The sequence below is a fragment of the Coregonus clupeaformis genome, chromosome 9, assembly GCF_020615455.1.
Source record: "Coregonus clupeaformis isolate EN_2021a chromosome 9, ASM2061545v1, whole genome shotgun sequence".
NCBI classification, from domain to species: domain Eukaryota; kingdom Metazoa; phylum Chordata; class Actinopteri; order Salmoniformes; family Salmonidae; genus Coregonus; species Coregonus clupeaformis.
The window spans coordinates 3,060,281-3,078,248 of record NC_059200.1 but is presented as its reverse complement, the minus strand read 5'-3'; the positions used below and the strand labels follow the sequence as shown (position 1 = coordinate 3,078,248).

General features: G+C 42.1%; 2 protein-coding genes across 3 annotated transcripts in view; both read left to right on the top strand.

Annotated features, from left to right (window-relative positions):
- Window positions 1-327: 327 nt before the first annotated feature.
- On the top strand, window positions 328-8,088 carry LOC121573570 (protein BTG3). 2 transcript variants are annotated; one of them, XM_041885657.1, is made up of 5 exons: window positions 328-424; window positions 1,081-1,287; window positions 1,484-1,621; window positions 7,033-7,237; window positions 7,374-8,088. In XM_041885657.1, the coding sequence occupies exons 2-5, from the start codon at window positions 1,112-1,114 to the stop codon at window positions 7,596-7,598; spliced, it is 744 nt and encodes a 247-aa protein (XP_041741591.1). In that variant the 5' UTR covers window positions 328-424; window positions 1,081-1,111; the 3' UTR covers window positions 7,599-8,088. The 2 variants fall into 2 exon arrangements, with proteins under 2 accessions (XP_041741591.1, XP_041741590.1); XM_041885656.1 differs by having other exon boundaries at window positions 1,078-1,287.
- Window positions 8,089-8,722: 634 nt separating this feature from the next.
- Window positions 8,723-17,968, top strand: part of LOC121573569 (coxsackievirus and adenovirus receptor homolog) — a 72,634-nt gene continuing 63,388 nt past the window's right edge. Inside the window, exon 1 of the mRNA XM_041885654.2 lies at window positions 8,723-8,890. Within this exon, the coding sequence (XP_041741588.1) occupies window positions 8,740-8,890 (151 nt within the window). The 5' untranslated portion in view covers window positions 8,723-8,739. The remainder of the gene's footprint in view (window positions 8,891-17,968) is intronic.

The window sequence follows — 17,968 nt, the reverse complement described above, 5'->3', positions numbered from 1 at the left end:
TTAACTTTATTTTGTAGCTGAAGGATGATTTCAAGTCAGCCATTTTGGTCGCGTTGCTCATTGCGGATGACGTCAGATTGTCACTAGTTACCACAGCCACAAAGTATGGCTATATTGTAAAAATTAATTAAAACAAAAATTTGCTTTTTGGTCTTAATTTAAGGTTAGGGTTAGGCATATGGTTAGCAGTTTGGTTACGGTTAGGTTTAAAATCAGATTATAAAAATATACATTGTAGAAATAGGCGGGGTTTAGCCATAATTATGACTCTGTGGTTGTGATAACTAGTGACGACCGTGACGTAGGGCTAGTCCAGGAATCGCGCGCACCGCCTCCCGGGCAAGTTGTGATCTCATACGGAGGTTCAGACATTCATGAGCTGAGCTGGCAACAGTTTTCCACATGGTGATGAACAGCAATTACGGTAATATGATGGCCTTTTAATTGTTATTGTGGATAATCAAATAACAAATTTTGATGTGTATTTTACAACGTTTACTTAGCTAGTTTCCCGACGAATGTATTCATCATTATTTCTAGCAAGCTGTTTGAACATTTTCTCGTTAGCTAACGTTACAGTAGCTAGCTAGGATGACGTTAACGTTACTTCACTTGAAAAGTTTTGTCACCAAAACGTCTGCAATTAATATGTACATAATGTATGTATCTATATCGTTTTTAAGCTTTTGTGTGGGTTTTGTTGTTAGCTAGCTAGCACTGTTAGCTAGCCAGCTATGAATGATTGGCGGTCATATGGCTAAACGGAAATAATGCATCACAGCCACTGGTCACAGCGCGCATTTCTGGAAGATGTCCCGCCAAACTGGAATGTCGTTTGGATTTAACAATGGTTAACCCATTAAATTAACTGAATATTTACATTCAACGAATTCTTGTAAGTTTGTTTTGTGTTGTTAGGTAGGCTTTGCTTGCTACATAGTTAATATACTTTGCATAATATGAAGGACATGGTGGTGAAGTGATGGATAAAACCACTGTTTCTAGGCTATTAACTTGTTTGTGAGTTTACTGTTTCTGGTCAAAATTTGTGGTAGCTACTAATCCTCATATTTCCAGAAGTTGGACCATCGTTACAACACATCTGTGAAACATGATGATGAAGGAGATTGCAGCAGTGGTGTTTTTCCTGAAAAAGCTGTTCAAGAAGGTGGAAAAGTTGGATACCCAGAAAGTGGACTTGTTTGTGGAGCGGTTGACTGTTGCACTGCAGGAGAAGTTCAGAGGGCATTGGTATCCTGACAACCCCAGCAAAGGACAGGCCTTCAGGTAATTAGCTATGGATCAGATGCCTGTCTGTGGCCTTGCTCTCACTCCCCCTATCTTGACGACCATATCAGTAGTTTTATCAACCTCTAGTCTTGGGCATCATGCCCTATGAAGAATAGGGTGTATTTTGGATATGCAGTGATTTGTATGATTGGAGTTATCGAAGGTCTGTGTTGCATACTCTATTACTTTGCAGGTGTATTCGGGTGAACAGGTTGCAGAGGGAGGATCCAGAGCTGTTGCGGGCCTGCCAGGAGAGTGGGGTTCAGTACAAGGACCTTGGCCTGCCCCGAGAACTCACCCTGTGGGTGGATCCAGGGGAGGTGTGTTGCAGGTCAGTCTTATTTAAAAGCATTGGATTGGTGTATGCATTGGCTGGAGGGAGTTGAATCCATGACGAGGAGTGTGCAAGTGCTCACTTTGGGAGATGGGCAGTCACAGGGTTCACACTCTGAAATTCAAGTACTGGAATACCTTAAATCTGACATTTTCTCAAGTTGGTACTTAAAAAGTACTTGAATTAAAATGAGAGGAGAACAGAAAATTATAAAATATGTTAATATGAAAAATATTTGTTTAATGTATTGGTCTTAAGAATACATTTCCAGGCAGTTTTTTTTTTCCCTCGTGTTGCGCACTCAGGTTGCCAGGCGAGCTCGCTCATTCCACTTACACTGCCTTTCAGCCAGGCAGGTACAGAACTGACTGATGAGGCGCCGGCAAACGTCACAATGACACTAAAATGCCGGGCAAATGTAGGTTAAATCCTGCCTGGCAGGATATTGATGTTTATGAATGAGTGTTGCCAGACCCAACCAACCCACATCATGCAAGGTGTACAAAATGTGTCAAAGACTTGACATTGCGAGCATGGGTGAATCTGCCCTGAAGAGCCACATGAAGGGGGAAGACACAAAGCTGCACCCTGGGATGGCACCAGTTCTACTTTGTGACTTTTTCTCTGCAACAACCTCCAGAGCTTCAGCAGCAACAGCTCAACCAGACCAACAGGTAAAGAAACGTTTCAAACATTAAGTAGTTCTCTGTATAGCCACATTTGAGTGATGAAAAGGGCTAGCTAGCCTACTAGCTAATGTTAGCAAGCTAGAGTTTACCAGCTAGCTTAAGCTAGATAGATAGTTAGAACTCTTAGCTAAGGGAACTGAAGCTGGAGTATTAAATGATTTCTAGATAGCTATAGCACTTTATCTATGCCTCCTTCAAGGCAGTTGATCTAGGTTAGTGAGTGTGTTGAATGATTTGGGCGAAATTATGCTAGCCAGCAAACGTTAGCCAACTTGGCTAAAATAGCGAGCTAACTAACATTGAGTAGTCAGCTTGCTAACATTTGGCTAGCTAGTTAGCTTGCAAACTCGAACTCTGTACATGTCTGGATACAGAAGAGTAAATTTTTCCATCAAAGCCAGTCAAGATCTGCTGAGTTATTCACCCTCTGAATGGCACACACAGAACTCTGTCTCAATTGTTTCAAGGCTTAAAAATCCTTTGTCTCCTCCCCTTCATCTACACATATTTGAAGTGGATTTGACAAGTGACATCAATAAGGGATCATAGCTTTCACTTGGATTCACCTGGTCAGTCTGTCATAGAAAGAGGTGTCCTTAATGTTTTGTGCACTCAGTGTAAATGTCGAAGGGATAGTACATTACAAATACAACCTAACATGAGCAGAATTGTATTGCTTTCAGGTTCCTCTACCCAAGTTATTTTCTAACCTCTCTTCATGGGTCCGAAACAATGATTCATGGCGCGCAGAGATCCTATGGACAATGACGCGTCTCCCACTACAAAAGTGCATGAGGACAATGCCACAATTTCCCCCTGGATGTTTCCTGACAGTGCTAATGCCAAGTCATATGCCCGTGGGGAAAAGAAGACTGCCTACGTGATCAATCATGGTCTTGCACCTTACTTTCGGCACCACCTCCTGGACAAGTTACAGAACAACGACGGTTATGTGCTGCTTTTTGACAAATTGCTGAAAAAACCACTTCAGCTCAAGCAAATGGATGTCCACTTAAGGTTTGTAGACCCCACAACCAACAAGGTTACCACTCTCACTACCTGGACTCATCCTTTATGGGACATGGCACAGCTAAGGACTGTCTTTCTCACTTCAGAGTTGACAGATCAACTTAACATGTCTCACCTCCTACAAATTTAAATGGATGGACCAAATGTTAACCACAAGTTTTACAGAATTCATATCTAATGTCTTTGCAGAAGCCACAGACAGAGCTAATTGACATTGGAACATGTTCCTTGCACAGTGTCCACAATGCATTTCGAAATGCATTTGACTTCATAGACTGGGACATAGAGGGCACATTAAATGCTTTCTATAGACTGATGAATGACGTCCCTGCAAGACGGGATGATTTTGTGACAATCACAGGCTCCTCGGTTTTCCCTACAGTTTTGTGGACATCACTGGGTAGAAAACATAGCGGTTGCAACTAGAGCCTTAGAGGTTTTGCCAAACCTAATAACATTTGTACAAGCAGTCGAAAGCGACAAATCCTACAGAACACCGACATGCATTACATTCACAACTGTAAAGGAAGCGATGGCAGACACTTCTCCCACTGGGTTCGCACAAGGTGCTTAAAGTACTTTCATTTGGCACTCTGAAATTCAAGTACTGGAATACATTGACAATCAGGCATTTTCTCAAGTTGGTACTTGAATTAAAATGAGAGGAGAACAGATAATGATCAAATGTTTATGAAAAATATTAGAATAAATGTATTGGTCTTGTGAATTAATTTCCGGGCAGACTACAGAGTTTTATTTCCTCACCTGTTTTGCGCTGCGGTTGCTAGGCGAGCTCGCTAATTCCACCCACACTGCCACTCAGCCAGGCAGGTACAGAACTGAGTGTTTAGGCACCGCCAAACATAATAATAATAATAATAATAATAATATGCCATTTAGCAGACGCTTTTATCCAAAGCGACTTAGTCATGCGTGCATACATTTTTGTGTGTGGGTGGTCCCGGGGATCGAACCCACTACCTTGGCGTTACAAGCGCCGTGCTCTACCAGCTGAGCTACAGAGGACCACAACATCACATCGATAGCTAAAATGCCTGGCAAATGTTGTTTCAATCCTGTCTTTTGTGCATATGGAAAATATCTGGGTTATTTTATTTCAGCTCATGAAACATGGGACCAACACTTTACATGTTGCGTTTTTATATTTTGTTTCAGTATAGTTTATCCACCTTTTTTTTACTACTACATCACTGGACCCAACCAACCCACACCGTACCGTGTAAGGTGCAAAAAATGAGTCAGAATTTGGCATTGCAAGCATTGGTGAATCGGCCCTGAAGAGCCACATGAAGGGGGAAAGACACAACGCTGCATCCTGCGCTGGCGCCAGTTCTACATGTGACCTTTTTTCTCTGCAACAACATCTAGAGCTTTTTTCCCCAATCGCCTCATTCATGGGGCACCTGCGATATTCCGTTTTATCAAGTGGCAGCCATGCTCCTGTTGTTCACGTTCTGTTTTCCTAACACAGCCCTTCCGACCGTTGACACTAAAGCTGCCAGTCGGAAGCAGGATGCTTTTTCGTAGCTATTAAGTAGTAGATTCCCAAATGCCCAATAAAAACAGTCATTTATAAGCTGGAATTGTGTAGTAATGCGAATAGGAAATGTGTGTTCACCAGTAGGCATGTCCCAAAACTCTGCTCATCACTACTCAAATTACAAAATCATCGGTACTGACTTACATGAGAGGTATGTAGTGAAACAACATATTATTGAGTAGAACTTGTACGGTAGGGATGAATACAAAAGTTATTTTTTCCCCCATGAGGCTACTGCCATCTGGTGGCGACCTAGAAACAATTGCATAAGTGAACTATTACAAATTGATGGTCCTTGAAAATAAATATTAGAGCTTGAAAAAGTGCTTAAGTCCTTGAATTTGACTTGACACTGGCTGTAGCAACACATTCAAGGGTACCTTCAAAGCTACCAAACAGACAGTCCCATTCCTGACAGCAGACTGGGCAGACCTATTGACTAATGTCATGAGCAGAGTCCTGAAGAAGTGACACACATTAGACTCCCTGAAATACACTGTGACTGAGGATTAGGCCATGGGGCCCCTCCAAAGTTGACTCTGAGTTTTCAACATGTATGATGCTTAAACAAGCGGCTAGCAAAGTGAGTGAGAGGAGGATTTTTGAGTTTCAGAGTGACATAAAGAAGTGCCTCCAGTTGTTGAGGTTGATGCTTAAAACCCCAATCATGTCCAGTTTTGTGACAATGCCGCTTGTCTCATCCCACAACGGATGACAAGGAATCCTGAAGCAAATTTGTGAGCGCAAATTCAAACGTCTTCTCACAAACTTAGTTGACCTGAAGCGTTTTCCTGAGGCATGATGTGACGATGCCCAGAGGCAGTTGAAGTGCTTCATACAACAGGTGGTGTTGACATCACTGTCTGTTCAGCGAGTATGATCCGCAGAGAACTAATCTGGACATCTTTCTTTTTAGAGCGTCTGAAGGGTAAGGAGAACAACCGAGACCTGTGGCCAGTAACTCAAATTGTCCTTGTGCTTTCCTACGGATAGGCCTCGGCAGTCAGCTCCGCTCTCACTGTTGTCAACAAAAAGGAGCAGTCCTACACAGCACAGAGACTAAAGAAAGTAAACATAACGCCACCAATGATATCTTCCTGCAAATCAGCCAGAAATATCAAGACTACCTAGATGTAGGACCACAGGAGGGCAGAGAAAAGAAAAGCGAGACAACAAAGACCTGAAAGAGAAGAGACGCCTCGAAAAGGACATGAAACTTGCTAAAATAAATGGAAAGGGTAGGCAGAGACCACCCCAAAGTCCAGAGAATGCATAATCAAGTTCAACAGTTTCCAAAGATAAAAAGGATGAGCTTACTGGACCGTTGTGAACACTCACTCACTCAATGAGTACATTTTGGTCTGTAACCTAAAATTAAAAGTTTTTCCCACTCAGTTTTATTGTTGTCATTGAGTACGTTTTAAACGATCATGTTGATCTCATTGCATTGACTGTCCTGATCTTTAATCCATAGCTACATTTTATGAATTTGATTTCTCCAGCAACAGGTTGTTGTGGCTTCAAAAATTATTGCTGCTACAGTTTGACAATAAAATTTGTCACATATCAATTAGACAATGTTACATAGCATGAACACAATTGCATAGTCACCACACTACTTAGTAGCTATGAAATAGTAGATTCCCAAATGCCCAATAGTAATGCAATAGTCATTAAGCTGGAATTATGTAGTAATGCGAATAGGAAATGTTTGTTAACCAGTACATGTCCCAAAACTGCTCATCTCTATTCAAATTACAACATCACTACTGACTTACCACTCATGTAGTGAAACACAACTGGTGATAAATATTTTTTATGAGCTTGTGGCTATATACAGCCGTCTGGTGGCGACTAGAAACAATTTCATAATAGGAACTGTTACAAATTTGATGGTCCTTGAAAAATAAATATTAGTGCTTGAAAAAGTACTTAAGTCCTTGAATTTGACTTGCCACTGTCTATACAAAACCTGAGTCATTTTGCAGCCTTGGTGGTTCCAATGTTTACCTCTGTAGCTACACCATTCATGTTAAATCCCTCTCTGGGTCACCAGTCAAGTCACTAAATTGTTGATATACATTCAGTGACAAAGCATTGTCTTGTTGGCTTCTTTTCCTCTCGCGCAGGTATGGAGAGAAAAACATTGCTTTCACTGTTGCCAGTTTCTCTGGTGATGATGAGGATGACAAAGAGGATGTGACTAAGAAGGTGACCAGCGCTGTCGAGAGGGTGACGTCTGACTACCACTCTTGTTCCTCCTCAGATGAGGATAGTGGCCTCAGGGAAACCCGTCCTCCCCTTACCTTCCCTCAAAATCGCCACAAATACCAGGTACAACAAGTAATGAACATAGAGGTTGTGTTGCAACAATTTAGTGTTACATACAGTCTTGTCTGAATACCTCCTTGGTCAGCTCTGACAATGGGGGAAATATAATTGAAATTGACCCATGTTTTATTGTTCAAAGATGATCTACCCAGCTGCTCCTTTGTGGCGTCCTCCAGTGCCCAAGCAGAAGAAGATGTGGCCAGGTAAAGGATATAATGGACCTCCACGTCCTCCTCACTATGACTTCAGAACCCAAGGTAGACCCACCCAGCCCTTCAGACACAACGACTGGGCCCCGTCTGGCCACAGAAGGGGGCATGGATACGGATACTGGGGTGGCACTCCAGGCCTGGCTCACTGTTAGGGACCACTGTAGAAAGTGTTGATGTTAGGATTAGCCTGTTCCAGGTTCCCTGAGCTGTGAAAGGGTGACCACTAGAGCAAGCAATATAGTTCTTGTTGGAGGGGAATGAGGGAGCAAACTAAATTCACTAACATGACTGACCATATTTTTAAAAACTATTTTAGTAGTTTAATAGTCACTCTGGAAACTCTTGAATTTGTTTTATTTTTTTGTGATAAGAACATTAACTCTTTGCACTTTAGATAATTTGTAATCGTGTGAGTAAAGGAATCTACAGTTGTAATGGAGAAGGAATATTGGAATTTGATGTATTTTATAGCTATGAAGATATATGTACTGTATTTATATTTGATGGGAAAATTGTATGTTACCTACTGTACTGTCCATCAATTGTTCCAATGAGAATTTGTTTTATTTATTCACAGTGTACTCATATTATGAATTGTGCCAACCACTTAAATTATGAGACATTAAACACATTTTCTAATCATTCTCGGTTGCTGTTTTGATACATTTTACTGCTGTGTAATTTGAATGCTTATTGCCTTCACACCATTAGACCATGTCTGGTAAATATTTAACACCTTTATATTTTAAAGACCCATAGGCTTACAGTAAACCATATTATATGCATATACAATATTGTCAATGGCAGACGGTCAAAAGAAGCATGTACATATTTGTATTGCACCTGTTGAATTTAGACTTTCTGATAAAAAACAAGTGTGCACTGTCAGGCTTACAATTAAAGCTTTTCATAACTATTTTATAGCTTTAGCTTGTCTTGTTCAGTGTTTCAAAGTTTAACAGTAAAATTACTATAATTTCTATAACCATTGATTAGAAAGCTGTGTCCATTCAGTGTTGTAGTCCCGTGTAGCTCAGTTGGTAGAGCATGGTGTTTGCCACGCCAGGGTTGTGGGTTCGTTTCCCACGGGGGACCAGTATGAAAGAAAAAAAAAAAATATGCACCAACTGTAACTGCTAAATGACTAACGTAAAACGTAAACGCATGTAATACGGCAGGGGGCGTGAAAGTGTCTTGGAAAACACGACTTTGGTACCCTCCGGAAATCACGTGTCCAGACTCCAGCTCTCCTATAATACACCTGCTGAGGCGTAGAGGGATCGGAGAGTTTTTATGTTTCGGGAGAGTGGTTTGTCTGGCAGTCAGAGGCACCGCATAAGTTTATTTTTCACCCGTGTCTTGAAGGAAAAGTATTGGAATAGACAGAAAGGAATGTATTTCACGATACCCCACCTCTGCTGTGTATTGATTAGTCTTATCGCAGGTAAGTTTGGCGTCCACAGGCTACTTTATTTTTTATCCTCCATTTTCATAAACGCGAGCGAAAATAGAGTGCTGGCGACGAGCAACATGCAAAAAAGTTAGCTAGATGTTTGTGAATAAAATAACGAACTGATTGGCTGCTCTATTGAATAACGTTTAAAAATAACTGTACTTTAGATTATACTAATTTGTTTACGCCTGTTTTTACTTATATTCAAAATGGCTAACTAGTTTAGCATAGTATTGTTAACTAAGGAATTCAAAATTGTAGCAAGCTAACGTTAGCTAACAAAATAACACTGGTCAAAATGTGTGATTCCCCAAAAATTCCATGCTTTAATTCTGGAATCCCAAATGTAGGCGCATTGTGCATAAAGTAACCTAGCTATTTATTATTCAAATTACTGGAAATGCTTTTGAATTGAATAACATGTAACTAGGTAACGTTATGTTTCAACACATGGTTTATTGAATTAACTTACTTATTATGGTTAATGTGCTAAATTAGAAGTCGTTTTTTTTTTTACTGTTAACATAGTTGCTAAATTGATGGAGGTTAACATTACATCGTGGGATATTTGTTTTCCTACATCACGTTGCAAAGCATTTTTGAACGCTACCTAACGTTGGCTGTTTTTGTTTAGCAACTGGTAGTTAACACTCACACAATAGCCTGATCCGCCTTAAAACCTGTAAAGGGCTTCAAAGTGCTGCGTTTTCTGTCTGCCATCTGCCAAGACAATTTAAACTGTATCCCCCCTCCCGCGCTAGGCAGGGGTCCGAAGGTCTTAAATGCCATGTAGGTGCTTTCTAAGCCCAGACAGAAATTAATCTTAATCACGTGTTGTTTGATGAGTATCGTCCCACATTTATGTCCCTGAAATATGTTGTTACTGTATGTGAGTGGGAACTTTATACTATTAGGCCAACAGTAAGTGTAACCCATTTTGGTATTAATGTTTCCTTTAGTCGCATGGATGGAGAACAGAGAGGGCTTAATTCGTTTTAATTCACAATCCTTCACCAGTTAAGATATGAGGATTGATTTGTTGAGGTCCATTTTCTCCTGCCTGCCTGCTAATAATATCCCACACTTCTGTCACTATTCCTCCCCAAAGTAATCTGCCACTACAACACACACTGTCCTGCTCTTATGAATCAGTGATGAAAAAATATTGAGGCCAGAGATGCATGTAGAAACGCTGCTTGAACTGTCTGGGAACTGTTGAAATGGGTTTTGACTCTCATGACATCTAGTTGGGATGGACATCGCCCTCTTATTATCAGCAGGTCTGGCTGATGGGTTGTTAACATTGATTACCTATAAAATAAAACTAAACAATACAGCTAAAACGTTTGTCATCTGGGATGCCCTTTAGACAGTTTGTATTATTGCTAGATGGGAGCTCACTGCTGGAGGGGAATTTAGCACTCCTATTATTATTTGTGTGTCACTTGTCACTGTCCTGGAATTTCCACTGAAACCAGCTCACCCCTCCCTCTCTCACCACAGAAGTGAAACTATGGTACTGTAGATAGATTGTGTTGCTGTTAGTATCAGCCTGTGTTCTGTAGCTCAAAGGTTCCCTGAGCTTTTAAAGGGGAGCTGCCACTGCGGATGGAGCCATGGTTAGGGCAATGACATTCCGCTCCACTGGTTACTGATAAACCCCTGCAATAATGAAGTGCTTCGTTTACACAGGCAGGCACAAGTCTTTATGCTGTATTAAAGCCCTGGGACAGGGAGGGTAATGTTTAAAGATCTGGTTAGGGGTGTTGTTATACTTTCCCAGCAGTGCATTTTTCTCTAATGCAATACATTTTTCTACATGAGTAGAGGCTCATTAACATCATAATGGCTTCATGGGCCCATCATTTGGGGCGCTGTCAGCCTTATCGTGGCATTCATCTGACATTGCACAGGGTAGGGCCCAGAAATTATGCATAGGCATCCTCTTCACAATGGGGATTCTATGCAACTAGGACATTTCTTTAAATGAAGTAGTCTAGCCTATATGTTAGACTTCATAAAGCTTTCGTTATTTTATTAGGTGTACCTAAATGCTTCAACAAAAACATTTACCCCCAAATATCATACTATATAAAGCAAAGGATGTCAAGCAGGTTATGGTTAGTTTCCGGATATGTGATGTAACGGTTTCTTAAAACCCTTCATATAGACTAGCTTTGCCTACTGAAACAAATAAGCTTTTACAGGGAGCTCAACATCAAAGGTGATTCTCATTTTCCCGAGGCTTGTGTCAAGGCTGTGTCCAAAGCGCTTCTGTGTTTGTCATGTCAGAGGCATACTCTTGAGATCTTCTCAATAGTTTCTGACAGCCCTGTCTAGTCCTGACTGCATTAAGCAGATGCCGGTAGACATCCTCCAGCCAGTCAGCACTTTGACTGTTTGTTTGAGTTTTGGGGCCTGGATGGTTATTTTCCCTGAAACCTGAGGTCGTCTCCTGTAGAGCCGGCTCTGGCCAGCTCTGGTCCTCCTCCCCCTTCACCCCTGGCCTACTCTGCCCCCCTTCATCTCTGGCTGTGGGCTGGTCAGCGCTGAGTGAAACTTGGGACCTAGGGTAAGGTAAACACAGAGAGACTCAGAGTGCAGCAGACCAAGGATGTTGTTACCTGATAAGCTTGCTGCACTCCACACCTCAGCTGGGAGCTCGTTGCTAGGATACCTTTTCAAAATAAGCAAATCAATTTGATCTTTTTTGTCACATGCGCCGAGTACTACAGGTGTCAACTTTACTGTGTAATGCCTACTTACGAGCCCTTTCCCAACAATGTTAAAAAGGAAAATTAGCTAAATAAAATAGAAAATACTAACCCAATAAAATAACAATAATGAGGCTATATACAAGGAGTACTGACAGTCAATGTGCAGGGGTACGAGGTAGTTGAGGTAATATCTACATGTAGGTAGAGGTAAAAGTGACTAGGCAATCAGGATAGATGATAAACAGAGTAGCAGCAGCGTATGTGGAGTGTGTGTGTGTTGAAGTGTCAGTGTAATGTGTGTGAGTAGAGTCCAGTGAGTGTGCGTAGAGCCAGTGCAAGAGTCGGTGCAAAAAAATACAATAACAGGTCAATGATAATAGTCCGGGTAGCCATTTGATTACCTGTTCAGTAGATCCTGGGAGTGTGTTTGGGTGTGGGTTTCATTTAAATTAAGCCATTCTCCCCTTATATTGGTGGGTATGAAGGGATTCCTTTTGAGTCACTCATCAAAACTAAATTCTTACACACAAATGCATTTTTTAAAATGTTCACTTAGTCTATTGTTCGCTGATCACGGCCAGGGTGAGGTTCTTTTGTCCTAACTTAAACTCACCCTTTCCGGTTTCGACTCAGAAACAAGCATATCATATTGTACTATCTCAAAAAGTAGTATGTGGTTTCAGGCAGCCAGTCAGCCTAGTTTTCAGTTCCACTGTCTGAAAGAAGTTGAGATATATTTGCTCAGGTAATAACAAAATTGCAGGAGAACATATAATTTTATATTTGATGGTTTGGAAAGTCTGGCCCATGGAAAAATCTAGAAAGTGACACAGCAAGAGCGATAAGAGAAGGCATCATGTACTGTTCAGCCTGAGCTATAGTCATGCATGGACCCAATGTAGACGAGCAGCTTTGGCTTGAGGTCATGATTTCACATTCAGTTCTCGTGACATGGCTGAAACTGTCCCATCCCTCTCGCTTCAAAGAAGCTCTGGTAGCAGCCAGCTTCCCCTCCAAACCAAAATCTGCCCAAAGCCCCTTGCTTTATTAGAAAATAAAGCAAGAACATGTAGAATCGGATTACACTCCGGGGACACCGCTGCTGTGTCATCCACAATTGAATGATGAGAACGACGGCCCATGAATATTCAGAGACCCAGGCGGACCCTAAATATTTTAACATGCCGGAGTCGTACAGGCTCCTTGTCGAGTGACTACTCTTGTTCCCTCGTCTGCCCAGGAGTGAGAAACAATGCTGATCCCTTAACCAGAACGTACCCGCTAACCCTGTTCCTTTTTTATTTGTTTTTATCCATTTTTGACTTAGAGAGCGAGTAGACCATTTAAGGCGTGCCGATTACATTCCATTACGGCCAGTGATAATGATTTAATTAGTAGCTTGTGTTTTCAAGCCCTATTTAAAGGCTGGCTGGCGGTGAGGCCACTGTTTTCAGAGTTCATTCCTTATTCACAGGTACTGGGAGCAATAATTCCGCCTGCCACTGGGCCGGCATCCAAAGCACTACACAGAGAGGAGATATTTGTAACCCTTCATTTGAACCCTCCTGGTCATAAAGCCTGGCATGGTCATTTTATATTAACAGATGGTGTTAGTAGTCATATCAAACTTGTTTGAACTTCTGGCCAATTATTGAAGAGTTGGTCGGCTAGCCCATCATTGTTTTAATAAGGGCATAAAGTGATGTGTCACTGAGATGTGATTGGTAAAGAGAGAAGGCGGGATTGGAATGGGGTATTCATATTCTGATCACCAACAACGATGAGACAGCCTATAGGGAGAAGGTCAGATACCTGGCAGTGTTGTGCCAGGACAACAACCTCTTCCTCAACGTGAGCAAGACAAAGGAGATGATCGTGGACTACAGGAAAAGGAGGGCCGAACACGGCCCCATTCATATCGACGGGCTGTAGTGGAGCATGTTGAGAGCTTCCAGTTCCTTGGTGTCCACATCACCAACAAACTATCATGGTCCAAACACATCAAGAAAGTCGTGAAGAGGGCACGTCAACGCCTTCTCCCCCTCAGGAGACTGAAAAGATTTTGCATGTGTCCCCAGATCCTCAAAGTTCTACAGCTGCACCATCGAGAGTATCCTGACCGGTTTCATCACCGCCTGGTATGGCAACTGCTCAGCATCCGACCGTAAGGCGCTACAGAGGGTAGTGTGTACGGCCCAGTACATCACTGGGGCCAAGCTTCCTGCCATCCAGGACCTCTATACTAGGCGGTGTCAGAGGAAGGCCCAAAAAATTGTCAAAGACTCCAGTCACCCAAGTCATAGACTGTTCTCTCTGCTACCGCACAGCAAGCGGTACCGGAGTGGCAAGTCTAGGTCCAAAAGGCTCCTTAACAGTTTCTACCCCCAAGCCATAAGACTGCTGAACAATTAATAAAATGGCCACCCGGACTATTTTGCATTTTCTTAACTGCATTGTTGGTTAAGGGCTTGTAAGTAAGCATTTCACGGTAAGGTGTTGTATTCGGAGCATGTGACAAATACAATTTGATTTGATATTCATTAGGAACCAAATAAAATAAAACGGACTGAAACAGGGAGGGACTACCTGGACTATAAGAAACACTCCTTTTAGTTGCGTGCCTAATGATTACAATGCAGATGTGCCATGAAAAGTTGGACGTGCACTTGTGAACGGAACTGGAGGCGAATAATTTTCCTCCTCTCGCTCTCCCTCCCTCCCAGAAATAAAAACAAGGTCACGGTGCAGCTGGTTCTCTCCACTCTCATTAGTCATCATCAGGCCGTCGGTCTGTTAAGACGATTAACACCCCACCACATCACTTGGCCACTCAATGTTCAGATATGCACAGCCCTGTAACGCCCTCCATCCCCTAATGAGGAATAATGGTCACCCTGATGGCTAAACGGATAACTGGGAAATGGGATTTTTCAAATTCGTCTCTTTTGATATTTATCACACAAACTGCCCTACCATCTTTTACCCACTTCTCTTTTCTTTAAAGATGGCGCATGGATTTACTGTCAATGGCAGAATCCTAAGGTCAAGTGTGCAGGTCTCCAAAAACCTTAAATAAGTCTGCCTCTTTTCCTTTTATTCTTTGGTAGAGCTTATGTTAGAAGGTAGGCCTACACAATGGATCTGAAACGTAAAAGATGCTGTTAATAGCTTGTGGAGCGAGACAAACCATAAGCCTTTCCAGATTGTTGGTGTTTAGTCTGAGAAAAGACGGCAAACCTCAAGACAACACACAATGTACAGGTAACTGCCAACATAATGGAAACACTTGAGTAAATGAGGGATACAAAGTATATTGAATGCATGTGCTTCCACACAGGTCTGGTTCCTGAGTTAGTTAAGCAATTAACATCCCATCATGCTTAGGGTCATGTATTTTGGCTACGATGACAATGCCCCCATCCACAGGGCATGAGTGGTCACTGAATGGTTTGATAAGCATGAAAACGATGAATGCCATTGCCATCTTAGCCCAATTGAACACTTATGGGAGATTCTGGAGCGTCACCTGAGACAATGTTTTCCACCAACAAAACACCAAATGATGGAATTTCTCGTGGAAGAATGGTGTCGCGTCCCTCCAATAGAGTTCCAGACTCTAAGCCATGGACAAGGTGCATTGAAGCTGTTCTGGCTTGTGGTGGCCCAACGCCCTATTAAGATACTTTATGTTAGTGTTTCCTTTATTTTGGCAGTTACCTGTACATTATTTTTGCCTAAGCAAAAAGGTCCCCAGCTGGCTGTCATATTAAGGCTCTTTGAGTTTGTTTGATCCTCTCTCAGGGGATGTTGCTCCTCTGAAGATGTTGACGTTCATCAGTCCGGATGAAGTGTCTTCAGATGAGGAAAAGGAACAGGACTGCTTTGGACAGGGTTAATCACTGAACATACCTTCGGCCCAAAGGCTAAGGACAGCCCTTCTATTTCCCTGATCCGCTTATTATGTAAACCATCTTTGTCTTTCTTTGGTTTAACTCAGGTTATTCGGCTTATAAATAATAATAATAAATAATATGCCATTTAGCAGACGCTTTTATCCAAAGCGACTTACAGTCATGCGTGCATACATTATTTTTTTATTTTTTTTGTGTATGGGTGGTCCCGGGGATCGAACCCACTACCTTGGCGTTACAAGCGCCGTACAAGCGCCGTGCTCTACCAGCTGAGCTACAGAGGACCAATACATTATTCTAGTATTCTAGGTTAATACTGGCCTCTTCCTTCGTTGTGCATGTTGGACCACCACAGTGTGATGGTACACAATGTGACAGGCCTTGCCCCAGGGTTCTGCATCTGCAGGTGTTTGTGGGCAGTCAGCTGCTCTCTACCTGCCAGCTAGATCCTGACCAGGTCTCTCTTGCACAAAAAACCCAGGGAAAAATAAAGATGGAATAAAAATATAATGAAATGGGTTCCACAGAAGACTACCTCCATCTATTCCCTGGCATATTCAAAGCAAGAACCCCTGCCATGCAGTCATTTGAGCAGGGTCAGTCTGCCTTTTAAGGTGTGTGTGCTATTGTTAACATATCCACACATTGTATTTTACACAATGTGCCCCCCTCCCACTAAGAACAGAGCTAATTGCAAGTCTAATCTTAAAATATGGCTCAGAAAATAAGCAGCACAGGCAGGTGGGGCTGGATTTAGGAGGGGAGGAGGGAGTTGAAGCAGCTGTTGGAGGAGCCATTTTTAACGCCTGTATCTCATTGAGAAACATTATGCATTGTCGACTGCCAGCACACGGGGGAAAAAGGCAAATATGCACAGACTGTATGCTAAAAGCTTCTTCCTTGATTCAAAGCTCCCTCTCTACTCCTACCCTCTGGCATTGGTATTCAAGTCATTCCTTGTCTAGTGTTAAATCGATGCAAATTATTATTACGTGTATACATCTGTAAATGACCCCTGTTTTCATGGGAAAGTGAATTGTTTTCCCCAGATGACTTAATATGCGCACATTTCCTTTTTTTGTCCTTTTCTGAATACTCTTCACAAGTATGATTGCGTTCGCTCTTTAGCTGTAATTGCACAAAGCTGGGTAACTATCGTGACATTTTACAGTATAACCTTTTGTTAAGACCTCTAATCTGTTGTGATTTGGGAGTATAAATAAATCAGGCAGAGCTTTCATGTTCTGTCGTCAAAGAGCATTACATTTCAATTTCTGATTTCTTAAATTCAAGGGAGGATAGCTTTAGAGTGGCAGAGTGAGCGTGGAAGTACAAAGCCCTGGTATAAATGTTTAATTTCACCTCTTAATGGGTCTTCAGTGCATTTAAACGAGTTTCATTAGAATATGTTAGTACTGTATGACCTTAATCACATGCATGTGCTCCTGTTTTATAACATAATGGTAATATATTCCACTTTGCAGACACTTATCGAAAGCGACTAACTGTACAGTGAGTATGTGATCAATATGGAAATAAGACCTACGACCTTGGCGTTGGTAGCGCCACACTCTTACCGACTTAGCCACAATGTAATATGAAGGCACAAAGGGGTGACTGGGTGGACAACGTAATGTGACAATTAGCCTATGGAATTATTCTCTGGAGTTGAGGTCAGAACAAAAGTTGGTATATATTCCAATATGCTGGGGACCAAATGTTCACTCGCATCAAAACAAACATTTAAACATTTTATTGTTCTTGGAATTCAGGGAGTTGCTCTTGCAACATGGAACACTGTTTATTACGGTAAAATGCCCAACAAAGAACAAGGAGTACTTTACAGATATTTCCTTGAGTTAACTCAGTGTATCACTTCTGAAATGGGTAGAGACACATTCTTTTAGAATGTTTTGCCCATATTTTTAGAAGTGGGAAAAATAGCCAAGGTCAACAATACAATAGCTGATTACACGTGTCACACAAATATTACATGTATGTTACATGTTACATTTCTCTAGATTGTCCAGGGTAATGTTACATTTGTAAACAATGTTTTAACATAACATTGATAAAACAACTCGTTTCCTACATTCTGTAGCTACGGTGCCTTCAGAAAGTATCCACACACCGGGCTGTTGCGGTGACCGTATTACCGCCACACCGGCTGTTACAAGTCATGAAGGGAGTCAAATGTGCAACTGGGTCCTGGACTTCCTGACGGGCCGCCCCCAGGTGGTGAAGTTAGAAAACAACACCTCCACTTTGCTGATCCTCAACACTGGGGCCCCACAAGGGTGCGTGCTCAGCCCCCTCCTGTACTCCCTGCTCACCCATGACTGCGTGGCCAAGCACGCCTCCAACTCAACCATCAAGTTTGCAGACGACACAACAGTAGTAGGCCTGATTACCAACAATGACGAGACAGCCTACAGGGAGGA